At 45.8% G+C, this 19,732-nt stretch overlaps 1 protein-coding gene across 1 annotated transcript; it reads left to right on the top strand.

Moving 5' to 3' along the window:
• Positions 1-285: 285 nt before the first annotated feature.
• EIF2B5 (eukaryotic translation initiation factor 2B subunit epsilon) lies at positions 286-18,285 on the top strand. Its single transcript, XM_059479335.1, has 16 exons — positions 286-468; positions 1,537-1,661; positions 2,007-2,192; positions 2,281-2,458; positions 3,655-3,735; positions 4,386-4,463; positions 4,544-4,856; positions 5,317-5,462; positions 5,755-5,890; positions 6,348-6,449; positions 7,090-7,197; positions 8,085-8,175; positions 8,953-9,076; positions 13,767-13,892; positions 15,386-15,496; positions 16,567-18,285. Exons 1-16 carry the CDS (start codon positions 316-318, stop codon positions 16,630-16,632), a joined length of 2,124 nt encoding a protein of 707 aa, XP_059335318.1. The 5' UTR covers positions 286-315; the 3' UTR covers positions 16,633-18,285.
• Positions 18,286-19,732: the final 1,447 nt, after the last annotated feature.

Below are 19,732 nucleotides of genomic sequence, written 5' to 3'. Positions count from 1 at the left end.
GCTGCTCTACCTCCGCTCCCTGCTCGGGGGACGGCGATGAAACGCCTCTCCCCGCTCCTCAGGCCGTGCACACGGCGGACCTTCGCTACGGAGGTGATGCCGGGAGGAAGGAGATGACGGGGAGGCAAAGAGCAGCTCTCGCCCCGCTCCCGCCCCGTTCCCGCCCCGCTCCCGCCCCGTTCCCGCCCCGCTCCCGCCCCGTTCCCGCCCCGCTCCCGCCGGGACGCGCCGCCCCGCGCTGTTGTGTCCCCGCCGGGCGCCCGTTGCCGCTCCCGTCGCGAGCGGAAGCGGAAGCGGCGGCGGCCGCGTGCGGCGATGGCGGCCCGCGGTACCGCGCGGCGCGGGGCGGGCGGGGGGTCCGCCCGCGGCCCCGACCCGCAGGAGGAGCCGCCGCCGCCGCTCCAGGCCGTGCTGGTCGCCGACAGCTTCAACCGCCGCTTTTTCCCGATTTCCAAGGACCGGCCGCGGGTGAGAAATCCCCTCTGGGTGCTTCTGCCTGCGCCGCGCCGGTGCCTCCGGGGCCGCCTGTCCGGTGTGCACTGTCCCCGGGAGACCGGGGCGCGCAGGGGTCTGGCGAGAGGCCGGGCTGGGTCGGGAGGGGGAGAGGCTTCTCCCGCGATCCTGCGCTCCGGCAGCTCTCGGCCGCAGGAGTTCGTGTCCCCCGCAGGGGAGGAGGCGAGGATCGATCGCTGCTGTGTCGGGCTCTCCGCTTCTCCATATGGCGTGGGAGCTGCGCTACCGGCTCCTGGTCTGCGGCTGGTGCGGGACCGGCAGCGGGTTTGGACATGCTTGTTTCTGATAAAGGAAAGAAACGAAATCTTGGCCCTTGCCAGCTGTAATGAGTGAAAGAATATGGCCAGAAAAATGGATGGGGGTAGTGCTTTCATCCATCTCAAAAGGCTCTGTGTTAAAAGAACATAAAAGGCTTCTGGAGACTTTAGGTCTTAATAATTGTCTCACCTTATTTGCTGATTAAGTGTTGGTGGTGCTTGTAATTATACACGCAAGCTCAGGCCTGAAATGAAACAGCACGAAAAATGAATTGAGGAATGGTATGCTGTCACTCAGGTGTGACTCAGTAATTCAGTTTAATAAGTATGAGTTGAATCTCAAGTCAAGAGAGTACTCACTTCACTTTAGGTTGGGGTTTTGTTCCCCTTGTTTAATTCTGGACACTCATATTACTATGGCTTCATCATTCATGTCTGACAGGTTTTTCTTGAAGCAGTTGAAGCCGGAGTCAGGGAATCAGCACTTTTCCAGTCTCTGTCATTTATCTGAGTCTTCTTGAACAGTTTTCAGTGATAACTTCATTTTGTATGCCTTCCTTTCTGAACTGAGGATCTGCCCCTAGAAGATCACAAATTAGCTCTTACTGTTTAGATCAACTCCAAAAGATTTTTATAAAACCTGGTGGGGCAGTTACTTGTGTTATGTTTCTGAACATTATATCCCCAAGCTGGAAGGGGCTGTTTCTGATGTTGGGGTACTGAGTGTTTGTTCAACTATCTCTATGGTGTTTTGGTTTTTTTTCAGGCTCTTTTACCTATGGCAAATGTGGCCATGATTGATTATACATTGGAGTTCCTAACAGCAACAGGAGTGGAAGAAACCTTTGTTTTCTGCTGTTGGAAGTCAGCTGAGATAAAAGAACATTTGCAGTAAGAATCTCTTACTCTTTCCAGTTTTATGATGGAACGTATTTGTCTGCCCTCCAACAAGCCTCAGAGGTTTCACTGATTCATATGAAAACTGTAAGAGACACCCTTTCAGCAGTGGTCTCCCAGCATATCTCAGAAAGGACTGTCCCTGCTGCAGTGTTAAAGGGTTGAGTGTTGTGGGACTGCTCCTCAGTTCCCCTTCTGAGCGTACCTGAGCCTGGCAGTAGCAGGCTCTCTGTCACAGCGCTCCCTTATAGGTGTGCCACTCACTGGGGACACTGTCCTAGTGTGTCTGTGGGAACAGCCTCGTTATGCCTTCCTGATGGGTTTTTTCCCTTCTTCCAGAAAATCCAAGTGGTGCCGGCACACGTCTCCTAACAAGGTGCGCTTTGTCACCTCGGACCTGTACCGCTCCCTTGGGGACGTGCTGCGCGACGTGGACGCCAAGTCCCTCGTGCGTTCCGACTTCATCCTGGTCACTGGCGACGTGGTGTCCAACTTCAATATATCCAAAGCCCTGGAGGAGCACAAGTAGGTGCTGGAAGAGTGAATCTTGCCTGGTGTGCTGCAGGAGTAGCTCCCTGAGGAGTGTTCTCATAGCTGTGCCCTCCTTTTTCAGGTTGCGTCGTAAGATGGAAAAGAATGTGTCTGTGATGACGATGATATTCAAGGAGTCCTCGCCTGGCCACCATGCCAGGTGCAAGGAGGATGACATTGTTATTGCTATGGACAGTGCCACAAACCGTGTCCTTCACTACCAGAGAACGCAGGGGCTGAAGCGGTTCCGCTTTCCTATGGTGCGTCTGGAGCCTGGCAGGTGGAAAAGGGCTGTGGTAGTGAGGCAGCCCACCCAGGGAGATCCTCCCTGAGTGAGGGCTGGGGAGCTGTCCTAGCTGCTCCTCCTGGAGGAGCAGATGATAGGACATAAATGGGGGTAAATGGCTTTTTTCCCCCTTGATCTTTATTTGAGGCTTGGTGAAATCATGCTGGGACACGCATGTTTGTGCCTCATTCCAGTTTGAGCACGAGGCAGATGATTTCTCAGAGTTCAGGTTTTGACCTTTATTTCCTTGCCATGATATAAAACAAGGGAGGGAAATGATTTGTGATATCACAGAGACTCCCAGTTTGGGGTGCATATACCACTACCATACAAAGACCATTTTTACCAAATCATTTAGGTTGGAAAAGAGCTCTGAGATCAGAGTCCAGCCTTTGATCACCACATTATCAACTAGACCATGGCACATCCAGTCATTTCTCGAACACCTCCAAGAGTGGGACACCAGCACCTCCCTGGGCAGTCCATTGCAGTGTTTAACAATCCTTTCCTTTTTGAAGTGTTGTTGAGCCTGACATGGAGTGGAATTACACCACCTTTTACCTATTTGTTCACCTAATAATGTAGTAAATGCTCTGTAAATGTCTGTGAAGGCACTTTCTCCATGAGACAGATGGACCAGATTCTTTCTTCAACTCATAACTAAGGCTGTGATTGTACAATATTCTCATCCCCACATCAGTAATCAGGAGGTTATTTCATGTCTTCAAATGGAAGTACAAACCACCATAAAAAAACAAAAAAGGAAAAGCCAGAAGAGACAAAATGCAACAATACAAAACTGACCCCCAGCTGTAAAAATTGTATTTGGATTTATCAGTGGTTTTTTGTACAGTTGTAGCTCCCAGAGACTCCCAGAGGTAAGGAACCTCATCAAAAGTGATTGTTGGAAATACAAGGTGTTTCTGGGAGACCTGCACTGTGTAGGAGCAGGGGCAGTCTCTGCTGGCTGACACTCAGCTCTTTGTGTGGTCAGTCTGTGCCTGCTAAGATTGGGTCTAGTGCAGATTGTAGATTTCTCTGATCCTCAGAGAAATCTACAATTTCAGCTAGTTTAATAATTCAGTCAATACTGCCCCTGGCTTATAGAAGGCTTTTGGAGTTTGATACTGCATGAGGCACTCAGGTCACCTGAATTTTTTCCTCTTTCAGAGTCTGTTCCAGAACTCTATTGAGAACGTTGAGGTGCGCCATGACTTGCTGGATTGTCATATCAGCATCTGCTCTCCACAGGTGAGCCCTGCCCTTCCAAGGGTCCCAAATCCAGTCTGTACTGCTCCCTTGGTACTGCTGATGTGCAGGGTGTGTGTGGCGTGAGTACCAGGTTTGGGAAACAGAACTGGCTGAGCTGATGGCCTGGGTGACCATGTGGTGGAACACATGGGGGGGTCAGTCTGTTTCTGGCATCCACTGCTCAAGCCCAGACAGAACTACATGGTGGGTGCATCCAGAGACTGGCTGGTTTGGCGCAGAATGAAACTATTTCAGAAATAAGTTATTTCCCTTTGGATATAATAACATCTGTGGAGCAGTAGTGGTGGCTGTGCTGTGGAGAAGTGTCAGTACTTTTAAGCTGGTACCATGTTAGGGTTATTCTAGCTAAGGCTCGCTAACATAGATAAAGTTTGTATGCAGCCTTCCTTTGGGGGTGAAACTACAAAGTGAGGCTGGGAAAACTGCTTGGAAATGCTAAAGCAGTGTCTTGCCCCTTTTGAAATCAGAATCTGTTAATTGATTCTGCAGGAGTAGTAGGGGGAGGAGATGGGAGGGTCAATATTCCTAGCAGAAGGAGTCACAGCTTTATTCAAGGCAAGACCATCACTTTCCTGTATTGTATAACTTGGCTCTAACTATAGTATTTCCATGTACTTTACTCCTGGCAGGTGGCTGAACTGTTCACAGACAACTTTGACTACCAGACACGGGATGACTTTGTGCGTGGCCTGTTGGTGAATGAGGAGGTAAGGAGAGGGTTGTTACAAGGGAGATCCTGTTACTTTGCCTTAGAGAACCCTCTGATGTGCCTCTGCCTGTCTGCCAGGTCCTGGGGAACCAGATCCATATGCATGTAACAACAGAAGAGTATGGTGCTCATATATGCAACCTGCTGATGTACGAGGCTGTGTGCTCTGACATCATCCGGCGCTGGGTTTATCCTCTCACTCCAGAGATGAACTTCACTGATGACAAGAACCAGAGTTACACCCACTCTAAACACAACATTTACCGAGGGGTGGATGTGAGCCTCGGCCACGGCAGCGTGCTGGAGGAGAACGTCCTCATCGGGCAGGGAACGGTCATTGGCAGCAACTGCTCCATCACCAACAGCGTTATTGGGCAGAACTGCAGGATAGGTGAGTGCAGGAGTGGGGCATGTGCCAGCCATGCCAGGCCAGGGCACACATTTGCTGGAATTCAGTTTTTAAAGTGCGTTTTGCACTGATAGGTGGGTACTGATTGATTGCTAATGGGGAGAAAAGAGAAAAGCGTGGTTTTCCAGCAGAGGAAATAGATTAAAGTTTCCAGGGTACCATAATGAAGCTGGAAAGTACTTCATGCAAATTAGTTGTTTCAGCAGCAGAGAATGCATGACCTTTACTGATCTAGAGTTATCAACCACCACCATCCTGCAAATGAGGGACATCTGTCCCCATTTTCATGAGCTGTTTCTTCCCCTATCATCTAACATCCATCATGCATCAAGGGGGTTGGGAGTCAGTAAGATGTAAGGCTTAAGTAAGCCAGTAAGACTCAGCAGTGTCAGAGCACCAGACAGCCTTCCTCAACATATTTGTCCTTGGTGGTGTGTAACAGGTGATAAAGTGACTTTGGATGGAGCTGTTCTGTGGGACCGAGTGCACATAGCAGATAATGTGGAGATCCGCCATTCTGTTATCTGTGATGAGGCTGAAGTGAAGGAGAAAGTAAAGCTAAAGCCCCGCTGTGTCCTCTCTTCTCAGGTGAGCTGATTTATGTCTGTTCTGCTTTCTGCCCCTCCTGGCAGGTCACTTATCTTACACTGTACTATTCCAGAACACAGGGCTGCCCCAAGCCTTTTTGCAGAGGTGGAGATTGTGCTACTGCTCCCACCTTTTTCTTCCCTCTGCTTGGCTGGGGCAGTATAATATGGAAAGTGGCAGTGCTGGTGTCTTCAGTTACACTTATTAGTGACAGCTTGTCTGCAGCTGCTGGTGGACGTACAAAGGGGCAGTCACAGTGTTTGTTATTAAGATGTGTTTCACATATTTTCAGGTAGTAGTAGGTCCTGGCATCACCCTTTCTGAGGGCACAGTGATCTCTCTGCACCCCCCAGATGAGGAGGAAGAGGATGATGACCAGTTCAGTGATGATTCTGGTGTGAACAAGGAGAGCAAAGTGAAACTGAAAGGTATGAGAGTCTCTGTCTCCATGCACTAAAGCTGTGCAGAAGGGTTTGTCTTCCATTATTTTCTGGGGTCTTTACCAGCACCATTCCAGACACTGCAGTGCCAGGGTGGAGCTTAGAGCTGCATTCAGCCTGGAACCTATGGGTTTTCATCAGGGCAAGCAAGGATACTCAGCTGAGTCCAAGGGCTTTGTCCTTGTGAAGTGCTGTTGCTACAGTGTGGGTTTGTCAAGGGATCTAAACATGGTCTGCCAAATGTTGCTGCTGTAAGAAGGAGTAAGTCACTTGTCAAGGCATGTGAGGAAATGAAAGCTGAAATCCATGTGCATCTGCAGGAGTCCCAGCTCCCTCTTGATGAAGGTTCTGCAGGGGCAGTAACATGCAGGTTATACAGTCTATTTCATCTTTGCCTGTAAGCAGGTATCTGCTACTTCCACACTGATTCCTGATTCTTTTCCAGGTTACAATAAAAAGGATGTAGGCTCAGAGGGCAGAGGCTATCTCTGGAAAGCAGATGACAAGAATGAAGAGGATGAAGAAGAGCAGAGGCAAAGCCTATGGGGTGAGAAGTTTAGTGTGGTCACCTGGGGCTGAGCAGACAGGTGTGTGTTGGGGAAACCAGCCAAATGGGATGCTGGTGATTGTGTCTAGAGGAAGACCTTGGCTTTGTGAAGCAGACTGGCTCCAGATAACAGCTATGTGTGCAGGGAAGGTGAGAGTTAAAAGCAGGTCGTGGACCAGATTCTCTCTACCTGTGCTCTGTGGAAGGTGGTTGTTAGATATTTGCCTTGCACCAATACACAGAGCTGTCTGTGCTGGCAATGCTGCACCATGGGGCACCAGCCCCTCCCTCAGATGGGAATATGCTTTGGCTATTCCAGGTGCTGCTGGCTTTCTTCCTGCCAGTGGCAGTGTCTGCTGACATTGCTCCATTGTGACTCAGCATTCTGCACAAAATGCAGTTCCTTCTGTCCGTGTCCTTTGTTGTCTGCCTGCAGACTCCCAAAAATCCCATTATCCTCGTGCCAGCTGTAGTGTTCCCTCTGCAGCAAATCTAATCATCTGGGCCTGTAAATAGAAGCTTCCTTGCAAGGACAGATAGTTGCTGACTTGGTTGGGAAGCCCCTGGGACACCTGGTTCCTCGTGGCATATGATGGTTGCAGCTTTTGAGTGCTGAATGCTGCATCTTGTCCTTCCTCAGGCCCAGCTATGCCCTCAGAGGAAGAGAGTGAATCTGACAGTGACCTGAGCATGGGCTCTGAGGAGCCAGACAGTCGGGCAGCTTCCCCTCAGCTGGATGACATCAAAGGTGAGATGGCCTCTGAAGAAGTACAGTGATTCTGTAGATACTGCAGTGTGTGAGGTTTGTGCTGCCTTCTCTGGATGTATTGGAAAATTTGTGCACCTCTGTGATATGTTGTTTCCTGATCTCACTTCCTGCATTTTCTGCAGAGTTCATTAATATTCCCTGTATCACTGCTGGGTTAATCCAGAGCAGTCAAGGATAAGAAACTAGCAAACAGTCTCCATCTTCCTCATTCCTCATCACTGGACCTTCATGAAAGAACCTCCCTGAGTTTTCTGTTTAAATGGCAGTGTCATTGCCCAATTTTAGAGACTATGGAAGGTCCACTAGAGTTTCTCTGTATGGACAGCTTAGTACTGTAATCACTCTGGAGAAGTAAATGTCCTTGTAGGAGTTTCCTCTTTAGGCAGAGATGTTTTGGATTTTTGTTTTGTTGTGTTAAGCTTACCTAGATTTGAAAGAGGTTCAGGCCAAATTGGAAAAACCCAAAAACTCTCTCATGTTGGAATATCGCCTCAAAGGAAATAAATCAATAAATTTTAGATTTGAATTAATACTTTCAGTTATGGGAAATGAGGTTTGTATGAGTAAGAAAGGCTAGATTGTGAAAGTATAATAGAAACTCTGCTCTAAAAGGCTGCAGAGGTAAATAGCTTTGTACTGCTTTCTGTGGATAGATCAGTGACATGTAGTAGGTGGTTTCCTTTGTTTGAATTATATCCCACTATTTATAAGTATAGTTGCTGTGGGTTTGTGTCACTGTACAGAGAACAAATAAACATCTGTGTCAGGATGCCTTTTTTGTGAAGGGCATCATTCCTTCAGTAATGAGCAGTTTGGAAATCTGTGCTTTTCCCTCGTGTCTAACTGCCTGTCCTTTCTTTCATTAGTTTTCCAGAACGAGGTTCTGGGTACGTTACAAAGGGGTGAAGAAGAAAACATTTCCTGTGACAACCTGGTCCTGGAAATCAACTCCCTCAAGTGAGTTGGGGATGTCCTTAGGGATCCTTGGGGTGTCCTTAGGGGTATTGTCCCTTATGCTAAACAGTTGGGATTGACAGCAGGCATGTCAAAAGAAGAGGAGAAACCACGTGAATTCCCATTGTTAGACATTTTATCAGTAAGGAGCATGAGAAATGCAGCTTAGACATCATGACTGAATGACAGCAGGAGTTGATGGGGAGCACCAGCTGCACCTCTAGCATCCTTGGTGGTTAGGCTTTTCCTGCCCCCTCTCTGTAACAAGAGATTTAATTGCTGCTGAATAACTGTGGACTGAAGAGAAAAGGCCAGTTCTTGGCACGACTGCCTGGAAGTTCATGCAGGGTCTGTTGCTCTGGGCATTGCAGCATTCAGCCAGCTGCCTGCAGCTGGGGCTGTGCTGTCGTGTGACTTGTGCAAAGTATTTTTACAGCAGCAAGTCTACAACACATATTTAGAGTGCCTTTTATTTAGTGTTTCTCAAATCCAAACCTGTGTGCTTGCTTTTGTGCAAGAGCATTCCTACAGCACTCTGCTAAATGTGAGGGTGCTGTCCCTGCAGCAGCTTTTTCCAATTGTGATAACAGATTTTCAGGACTTATGGCCTTGTGCAGAGTCTGATGCAATACAAAGTGATTTTATTATCTGAATATTTGGAAAACCAAATAAACAAATAAGAATATGAAAATCAGATTTTCTACTCTATCTCTGTGAATAGCCACAGTCTGCAGAGATCAGACAGTGTGAAATGTTGAAATGTTGCCTTTTTCATTTTAGGTATGCATATAACATTAGCCTGAAGGAGATGATGCAGGTGCTCAGTAAAGTGATCCTGGAGTTCCCACTGCAGCAGCTGGATGCAAACCTGGACTCCCAGAACTATTTCTCAGCATTACTTCCTGTGAGTCCTGCTCCATCTGACTCTTCTTTGGGCTTGTCTCCTAGTGTGTAACAGTCTTTCTGTGTGCCCTAGGTAGTTCCTGCCTGAGAAATCCCTTTTGTTTAACCCTGGAGCCAATTGAACTCCTTGAGTTCATGAGCCTTTTTGTCTTCTATAGAAATAAAAATGAACTGAAACTGTTGTTCCTGTTTGACAGAGCTCAGCTGAGACTGTAGGTGTGGGAGCTCTAGTTCAGTACCTGTGGTTGTTTCTGTTGCCTGTGTGACACAGTAGAAGTGCATAATTTGTAAAAGAGAAAAGAGGAGGTCTGTTAGAAATGCCTTTAGAGGCTTGAATTCCAGCAACCCAGTTCCAATCCATCTCAAGTCCTGTCCCTGGGGCAATGGGGAGCACTCCTCTCCCAATGGGATCCTTTCCAAGGTCTTATTTTACTGCATACCATAATTGGTGCCAATTTTTTTCCAGCCAAATGCCAAGGCACGATATTGTTGTCTTTGTGCAAAGATAAAGTTCTGCTTTATTGCTAGGGACATGGGTTGTATAGTTGGGTGTACCAGTTTCAATTTCCTGCCTTATGGCAGAAAAAATAGGGTAGGACCTGTTTTAAAAAGCAGATAGTCTTCTCTTAATGGTTTTGTTCATCCAAGCTGAAGTCATTGTAGTATCTTTGTCTCCTTGTTACAGTCCATTTATGTATTTGACTTTGCAAACTACAGATTCTGAAAATGCTCTTTCAGAATGAATAGGTCTGACACATGTTTGGGACAGACTACTTCATTTTTTTTAGGACTACTTTTTTTTTTAGGAGATTGAGAGAAACACTAGACTTCCTCATAATCCTTTCTCTGAGGAAGTATGTGCTTTCAATTGATGGGAAAGGGTGGAAAACTAATTCTCCTTTGTGTAGGTGTAAGCATGCTACTTAACTTACCTCTTGGACATGTGGAGATGCCTTCTGCAGAAAACATCCATGTAAACTGATCTGTTCTTCAGATGGCTTAGTGAGGTTTTGCTGCTCACTCTGTTTAAATTCTGCTTGCTTTTGTTCATTTTTCCAGACTGTTTTCTTGAATAGCATGTCCTCTCCTTGAAAAAGAGAATTGAAGGAGGAGGACCAAAGAAGATGTTGGAGCAGGTGTTAGATTCTGAGTGGAAAGCAGTTCATCTAGACAACAGCTTGTGTGGAATTCGTAGCTATATAGGATGGGGTTTTTTAATCCCAGCTGGGATATGACATCTCTTGATCTCTCAGATTAGGCTCTTAACTGTAGCATGAGTGGGAAAGGAGAATTTCACTGCAGCACTCAGTCAGAAGATGTTCTAGTCTGGGATTAAGCATATAAATGCATGAAGTTTTGTGCAATTGCCCCAAACCCCTAGAAGATGAAGACAGTGGTAGTAGGTGAAGAGTTTCTCTGGGTAACTTTGTCCATATCTTTTTCATCAAAGGAAAGTTAATGCTCATGTTTAGCAGCAGAGAGAACAACTTAGCTCACCTTTTGTGAGAAGTAGTAATAATCAAAATGTGATGTTTAGAGTGGCCATGTGTCATGTCATGGGCAGGTGGCATTTGTCTAGGCAGGGAATTGTATTCATTTATGAAAAAATTACCCTTAGATTTATCAAATAGAGCCAGGTGTCAAACCAATTGACCATCATGGCAGCCACTTTCTCCAGATTCTCCCTTGTAAAGAACCACCAGGAAATTTCTTAGAGAATCCTTCACTGTGTTCAGGATTGCTGTGCTGGCTTTCTGCACTGCATTCAGCATGATCACAGTGTCCTGGTGAGCTACAGGTGTGTTCACTTGCACTCATGGTGTTTGTCACTGTTACAATAACCCAGTATTTGGGGTGAGATATACCTCAAATAGATGTAGTGACCCAGCCTTCAAAGGCTTATTAAACACACATCACTGTTCTTCTGAGACAGCAGCTTTGTGTATTACCAGCAGTGCTCTGCAAAGATCAGTTCTTCAGGTAGAAGTTGTACAGCATCTGGAACAGTGGCTTCTCTGCAGCTTGCAATTCCCTGGTTAGAAAAAAGTGCACTCCATTAATTTACTAATTCTTATTTACACTCTGCAAATCCCAAGCACAGTCTTGGAATAGGTTAGTAAATAATGAAAGTAGTTGTTGCTGAAGTTTGCAGCTAAAACTGCCTCAGGCAATAGCAGGTTTGGGCTGAGAGCTGCTCATGATGGAGTAGTTATGGAAAAATGTTATTTTGTGTGAGATGGGGCTACTTGCATTCTGAGAGTGATGGGTATCAGGAGCCCACTGAACCTTACAGACCTCTTTATGTTTCTCACTCTCTTTGTAGCTCAACTCTGACCAAGAGATGCTGAAATAAGATGGGTTGCTTATATAAAACCTATGGTAGAGCAGTCCCAGGCAGCTCAGGAGGGGAAATTGTGGGAATGCCATAGTTGTGATGTATGATTTGACTTGAAACCACACTATGTGGTCTGAAGTGCTGGCCCCTGAGCATGAAGCTCTGAAGTGTTGCAGCAATTTTAGGAAACAAGCATCTGGTAAAGGATATGCCCATGGGTATTTTTTTCAGATGAAACATGGAGGCTTGACAAATAGAGGTATCCAGTTTGATGTGTGTCAGAGATCTCATTCAGCTCTTGTGCAAGTTGTAAAGCAGAGAAGGTGCAGAAATAGACCTTTCCTAGAACTACAGACCTTTCCCAGAACTGGGATTCTGTAATGGAGTGCATGTGAACACACTGTGGGATTGCTTATTTGGAGACCAGATGGATTTCTGCTGTCACTGAAGCCATTTATGGTGATCAGCCCAAATGCTGTTGTGGTCTAACTACCCCCACCAGCACCAGTTACAGTGCAGTGCATGTTCTCAACTCGACATGGTATATTTTTTCTTCTTTCCCTTTTCCAGCAGCAGGCACGCTGAGTTGAGTCCTGGGGTTGTGAGTGTTTTCTGTATAAATAACCTGCTTTCAGAAACTCAGTAGCTTCTGGTTAGGTTTGTGCCTGCTTATGATTTAAAGATGTTAATAGAAAGGTATTACAAAGTGTTTCTTAGCCTGGAATAAACTTTCCAGTAGGATAACTTTCTTATCCAGTAGTAATAAGAATGGGGAGATGGTTGTAGAGGAGGGAAGAGTGTTTAGCATTAAGCATTTTGCTAAAGTACCTCCTGTAAATATGCCACAGAACCCTCAGTTGTTTTATTATCATACCATGATGATCAGGATCATTCTGTGCTGTTACTGTTGTTCCTCAAACCAGTCAATGTACCACTGTACAGATGAGTTTGCTTGGACTAATCCCCTTCTTTGTTTCTGCTTGAGGCATGCAAGTTCCAGGAGGGTTGCAGATCAGATGTGTCTGCAGAGGTGATGGAGTGCAGTACTACAGAGTAGATGAGCCCTGTTACTGTTTCCTAGCTGAGGCTGTCTCTGGTGGCCCACACCAGCCTGGACTATCCCCATAGCCTGGGTTGTAGCTCTGCTGTGTGTCCTGGAGCTCTCCCTCTCCCAGGTCTGCTGCCTGTTAACAGTTATCCTGGACAGTAAAATGCTGATTAACCCCAAATTTACGTGACTCAGAGCTTCATCACACCCCAAGCCCCTGTGAATTGCAGTTTCCCTTCAAAACAGACCAGATTTGTTCTGTAAGGAGACTCTGCTGAAGGCACAGCAGACCTGTGTATCTGTGCAGGCATGCCAGGGGTGTAGTTCCAGGATCACCTGCTGTTGAATTACTCCATTTAAAAAGATGCGGAACTCTCATTTAATTTCCTACAATGCTTTTGTAGGATGGTCAGGTCATGATGTGGCCAAAGAAGAATTTTTGTATCTTATCCAAGTTCTGATACCTTTTAAAATTTTTATGGATTGGGATCTAAGTATTACCTCCTATCCCAGATTCAGGTCAGTCTGTGCTGCTTTGCAGAGCTCCCTGCTGCATATTTCCCAGATATGTACAACAAGGGAAAGAGCTGTGAGGGACTCAGAAATATTGTTTGAAAAGGCAGCACTAAAATCATTAAACTTAAGACTTCAAGACAAATAAGCCTTGGAGGAGAGAACAACTAATAGTGTAACAACTTCTTGTCCTTTATCCTTCCCACTCGTTCCCTGCAGCAGGCTTCAGGATCCAAACAAGCCTCTGGGCACACAGCAAATGTGTGATTTGCACTTAGGGGCTGCTCTGACATGTTCCTGTTTTAGGGGTGGTTGTTTTTCACTGTTCAGTTCTACTCAGCTGGTAATTAACCTGGCATTATCTTTTTCTATGTTTCCTTATTCGTCCTTCTGCTTTGAAGGAAAATTCCACTGAAATGTCAGCTGCTCTGTGGGGGGAGGCTGTGAGTAGCATGTAGGTATCTCTCCTTATCAGTCTGCAGTGAAGAGATTTTGTTTGAACAACAGACTCCATTGAACAACATTCATTGTGATGATCTGGTATTCCATCTAGAGAGGCAAAAACAGGAAAGCTAATAGATATTCTGAAAGCTTAGTAAAACCAGGTTCTCTTCTCACATGTGAGACTCAATATTATCTGTTTCATGGACAGAGAGGGTCAAATACCTGAAGTAGTTAGCTGAATAGCTTCATAAAATGCTTCCCTGGGTCACTTGGTGTAACACAGCTGAGACATGGGGCTGAGTGCACCCATCCATCTCAGCTCAGGAGCTCTTCTGTATTTTCTCCCTGCAGCTGTTGAAGAACTGGACCCCGTTGTTTAAGAACTACATAAAACGAGCATCAGATCACTTGAATGCCTTATGTGCCATTGAGGAATTCTTCTTGGAACATGACAGTCTCTGCACATCGATAGCTAAAGTGAGTATCCTCTCCCAAATCTGTTTTTGCTAGATTCACAGTGGAATGCATCCTATTTATATCATCACCTCTCTGCTTTAAGGGAGAGAATTTTGGAGTCTCAGTGGAGAGGGGTGTGTAGAAAATCCATTTATAACAATTTCTTAAAAAAAAAAAAAATAGTTCTGTGTCTGCCTGTGCCTCTGAGGGAGCACAGCTGAGGGTGAGTATTAATTACCAGCCTGCAGCCTGTGGGGAGCTATTATTTTGCAGCTTCCAACATAGATGCCCTTGTTGTGTGACACTGGAAGAGGCGAGGCCAGAGACTCGCTCTAGGAAGAGCTTCATTTCCTTTATCTCTCCATGGTCCCTGGGATCTCACTGCTAAATGGTTTATCCTACTTTGGAGTGCAAAACACAAAAGCTGGGAATAAAAGTGGAATTTTATTCAGGCTGAGCTAGTTATGAAATAGGGAGTAAAGGAAAGCTGTCATGTGGCTTATTATCTGTCTCCCTACTTCTGAGAATTTTCATATATTCCTCCTCACCATCCTTTACAAATATTTTGTCCCTACATTCTGTCTGCCTTATCACATGGAAAGCATTTGACTTGGATTACAAGGCTCCTTTAGCAGCAACTCAGGAAGCCCCTGTCTGTTTTGGAGGAGCTCTCCTAGAGCCTGCTTAACTCTTGATTCCTCAAAAAAGAGTAATGCTAACTTCTCCTACCAGTGCTTCTGGCTGATGGCAAAGCACTTAGGACTGGAGCCAAAAGCCTTCAGTTTGGTGAGCCAAAATGTCCTTGAATTACAGCAATTGTTTGGCATGTGTCCATTGTTCTAGGGGCCTGAGTTTCCCTAGAGGCTGGGAATTGAAGTGACACTTTATATTTGGAGTTGGCAGCCAGCTTTGTTAGCGCTCTGCTGCAAGGAGGCCGATGCAAAGTGCCTGCTCTGCCTGAGCACAAAGGCACCCTGAGAAAGCCTGATGGCCTCGCTCACAGGGCAGGGGCTTGAGCTGAGCAATGACCAATTGCTTTGACACCTGCCATAAGGCACTGCAGAGAGAGAGCTGGCAGGAGGAGGGGCACAGCTGGACAGGTTCATGCTCCTCTGCACATGTCACTGCTGAATGTGAGCCAGCATCAGTTGCTTGTTGGATCTGCTTTGGGGATGGTGTTTGGGTTGCTTTAAAAAGAGAACTTAGGTCTTGAACTGATGTCCTTTGTGACCCCTCATTGCCCACTGCTCTCAGTCCTACCCAGCATCCTCAGAGCTGATGCTGATGGAGCTTGAACTTTGACTCATTATGTGTCACAATATCTGTCCGGAACATAAGGCTTGGTAGGCGAATCACGGTTATTTTAAACAGCAGAAGGAAAATGAAGCAGACTGAGTGCCTTCTGGTGAAGATAGAGCTGAGAGACACAGATTACGTGCAAACTTTGTACTTGGACATGAGCTAGTCCCAAAAGAGTTTATAGAGAGCCTGTTGCTCTTTTCTAATTGATGCAGGTGTTGATGACATTTTACCAGCTGGAAATTCTGGAAGAAGATGTAATTCTCAATTGGTTCTCTTTGCGGGACACGTCTGACAAAGGAAAGCAGCTTCGTAAAAACCAACGGGTGAGTCCCAAAGGTGTTGGGAGAGGCTGGGCTGGGGGGAGACAGACAGACAACAGGTGCTGAAAGAAACTTCCAGTAAAGTTTGGTGTCACTGTCACCTTCTGTGGAGCAGCTGCCATAACATGGTAGGCCAAGAAACACACCAGTGCACTGAACACTAATCAACACAGATTTGTTCTCCAGAACAGTTTCTGTGCATTCTGCCATAGTCATCCTGTTTGGATAAGGAATGGAGGTAGTGTGAGGATTGTTTCTAGTGGGCTCTCTGTAGCACTCTGAGGCCAGCACTTTCTGGAGTAGCAGCAGGGTTTCTCTAAGCCAACACCCATTTGAAATGGGCTTTAGGCCAATGCCCTGTGTGCTGGCCCCATGCAATGCCTTTGAAGCTTTCATTCCTGGCTCAGCAGTCCCTTCACATATATTTCTAAGCATTTGCTGTACTGAGTAGTTTCATTTGGCTTCTGTTGCAAGGAGCATATAAACTTCCCTCCTCCATCAGGCAGAACTTTGTGCTGCAGTTTGGCTGAGCCCTGTTCCAGTCTTCCTCCCTGGATCTGGAAGAGAAGTAGAGGGAAAAAACCATCTAAAGAGCAACTTTGTTCAAGACCTTTGCAAAGTCAGCTATTAGTATAGGTCAGCAGTGCTTTCAGCTGCTTGTTCAAGCCCAGTTAAAACGTAAAATGAGCTGCCTTTTTAATAGCAGTTTCTGAGGGACAAGTTTTTTTCCCAACAGAGTTTTCCTAACATGTCAGCTAAGGTGCAGCTGCCATCTCTTTGCCCTGAAGCTCTGAAAACCTCTCAAGCTTTTGTCTTTTTGCTGAGTGTTGGAGAGATTGTCTGACTGGAGGAATCTCCTTTAGGAATTTAATCAGTCTGCATTTGTCTGTGGCATCCCAGTGGTTTTTCACCTAATTGTCTCTTGCTCCCTCAAACTGCCTCCATTTCTGTTTCTCCTGGAAATACTTTCTTGTGCATGGTGGTCATGCTCACTCACACAGTGTATTGGTTGAGCATTTCCAGGATCTCCTAGATGTCAGTTGTTACCCAATTATGTTTCATTCTCTCTGCAGCTCCAGAAGTTTATCCAGTGGCTGGAGGAGGCAGAGGAGGAGTCGTCTGACGGCGACCAAGACTGATATGGTGGCTCAGCATGAGAAGAGGCTCTCACTGCCTTTCTGGGCCAAGTGGGCAGGGCAAGATCAATGCCAGTGCATGGTGTATAGATGTGGGGCCTGACATCGAAGTGACTGACAATCCCATCATTAATTCAGTTGTGTGTTCCCGACTTTGCCACTTCCCTCCCTCCCTCCCTCCCTCATTTGCACCTTATGTTGCAACCCAGTATAAAAACAATAAGGGAAAAGCAGGAGGCGGTGATACCTAAAATCCCTCTGGAGCCTGGATATGATGTACTATAAGCTATCTTTTGGGAGGTCCTTGTTACTAATACAAAGGGAGAGAATAGATGCAGATGTATACAATGCCCCTGTAGATCTAACCATCAGGGTTGTGGAAGAATGGTGGTACAGCTGAGGTATTTGGAGTCATTGTTGTTTCTGGAGCTAAGGGAACTCCTGCTGAAGAGACACCGGCAAGGTTGGTGAGTAAGAGCATGTGGATTAGCATCTGGAGTGCAGGACTAGAATTCAGGAGTTCTTGTGCCTAAAGAAGATGCAGCTGTCTGAGGACGCCCAAGGCATTTTGCAGCCTAGAAGGCACTTCTGTGATCTTTCCAAAAGGGAAAATCTCTTGCCATCTGCCATGCTAGGATCTAACACAAATTGCACAGTGGAGTTGGTAAAACCATGTGTTTCCTGTGCTGTAGAACTGGGGGTGGTGTGTGCTCAGCTTCCCCACAGGGTTGGTTGATGGCTGTACCAATCACCATATCCTGCATGTGATCGTTCTTCTGTGCCCCCAGCTTAGCAGACAAGGCTTAGAGAAGTGTCTGTTTCCTAATTTTTTTTATGAAAAGGGAGCAGAGGTGCCTGGCTCCTTGTGCTGCACCAGCTACACTTGTATTTTGCCCTGGGGGCTTTGACTGCACCAGTTGCTTTGAGGAGAATGCAAGTTACTAAGTTCTGCTCCAGTGTGAAAAGGAGTGAGTGGTATTTCCTTCAGCAGCACACAGCCTGTGTATCCACATGATTTCAGTTATATAAGCTTGCTTACTTCATGGCCGTTTATTTATTTGAAACTTCCCTCAGACAGCAGGGAAAGTGCTGCAGACCCACTGTGAGGCTCTGCAGCTGCAGAGCAGCTCGGCAGGCAGCAGGGAGTGAGTGTGCATCTGGCTCACAATGTGTGGCAGCAGCAAGGCTCTTAAGAACAGCTTACTTGGAAGTGTCACTGTGCTGCATTCTCCCTGCTCTCAACAGTGAAAAGGGTACTGCAACCATCAGCTTGTGTTCATAGGTGGGTTATTTGTTGGATGTGCTGACCTAGCCTCTGCCCCTTCAGGAGGAGCATGGGATAAATCCTTTGCAGGGGGAAATGCACTGGAGCTGCCCACTCAGGATATTTACTTGGCCGTTCCGTGGTGCCACAATTGTCAGTGAGGGGACAGCATTGGATGCTGGAGACCAGGGATACTGCCTCTAAAAAGCTGATGTTCAGGCAGGGCCATCTTGTGCACTCACACTATCAGTTGCCAGGATTGTGCATAAATGTCCTTGTTTTCTGACATTGCAAACTCAGTCTTGTAAATGTTGGGGAAATAGTCGGTATCTGAATTTTCTGTATCTGCCAATATTTAATTCAGGGAGCAAATAAAAACTATCCTGGTGTTACCATCTTGTTTGCTTTTTTTGACTTGAAATTGTATGTCTCCAGTTTTACATGCCTGAGCAGGGCTTCATGTGTAAGTTAAATAACTCATCACTGCTTTTTCCTCAGATTTTAAGCACACAATAGCCAGGTAGGAAATCAGCACAGCATTGCATTGGTGAAAGTGTTTGATGGTAACTCATGAGCCCTGTCTGCAGCTAGAGAACAATTCATTAAAACTTCTGAACTTGGAATCCTGGAGTGGGTGAGGTTTGGTTTTATACAGAATTATGTTGCAAAGATGAACCTTAAATCCAAAGAAATCTGTTATCATTTGTCATTATGGGAATTTATAGGAATGTTGGCTGATACGTCATGCATTGTGTCCTCCTGATGCTGGGAAATAAGAACTGGCAGAGGCAGAGAACTGGCAGAGGCAGCTACAGAAAAACCATTTACAAACCAGCTGCAAGACTTGATAATTTTAAAATCTCCTTGGACATCTCAAATATTATTTTTTCCTTTTACAGGGTAAAGATTGGCTTAAGAATAAATTTAACATGTAGTGTTGTAAATGGCTCTTTTTTGCCAGAAGTTCTTGATTATTTCTGCCAAGTAACAATTCCACTTTTGTTTTTTCCACATTCCTTCCTCCTTTGCTCCAACTCTGTGGTATGAGCTGCTTTTTACCTGAGAGTTAAAGTCCAAGGGGAGAATGTTGCTCTATGGCCACATCCTTCAGGCATTGGTGGTGTATGTGGTGGGGTAGTTTTACAGATGCCAAGAATAGAGTAGCAAAAAGAAAACAAATTAGAACACTTGATACTCTCCAAGGTGGAGTTCTGGCATGGTGCAGCATCCTTATGTACTGATACGTGTTGTACTTTTTAAAGGAACACTTATTCCATTGCTGAAATGTAGGGTGGGCTTGGTGCTTTGTTGTTGCTTCAGTCAATATGGGTTTTTGTTTGGAAGACTAGAAATGCCTTTGAGAATAATTTTGAATGTGGAATCATTGCTGCCCATCTCTGAGCAATGTAAGCAGTTAAGTACTTTATTTTCCTAAGGCTATAGTAATCAACTTGTCTGCCTTCCCATATGACAGGAATGGATGGATGGATGGAACCTGGTGTTCCTCTATCAAACCTACAACTTCAGTTAACAATAGTAATCCTTCTAAAAGAAGATAATAATTTGGTTTTGCTTAAAGCCCAACTACATCCACCTCTGCTTTGGGCTGTTCCAAGATGCACTAAAATGTCTGAAGCCTGTGTACTCTGTAAAGAAGCAATTTTATCAATGCTGCAATTTTTAAGTTGCCATAATTGCAAAAATAAGCCACAGGCAGTTCAGAAACTCTTCCTTGTGGACCTTGGAGTGCACAACACAATCCCCTCCTGCTAATTTCTTTGGCACTGTGTTCTTCCATTCAATGAGTCATACAGCACAAGGCCTCTGTGAGTAGTGAAA

Source organism: Ammospiza nelsoni, chromosome 10 (genome assembly GCF_027579445.1).
Source record: "Ammospiza nelsoni isolate bAmmNel1 chromosome 10, bAmmNel1.pri, whole genome shotgun sequence".
Lineage (NCBI taxonomy): Eukaryota > Metazoa > Chordata > Aves > Passeriformes > Passerellidae > Ammospiza > Ammospiza nelsoni.
Note: the sequence above shows the minus strand (reverse complement) of the source record. Positions and strands in the feature narration are given on the sequence as shown.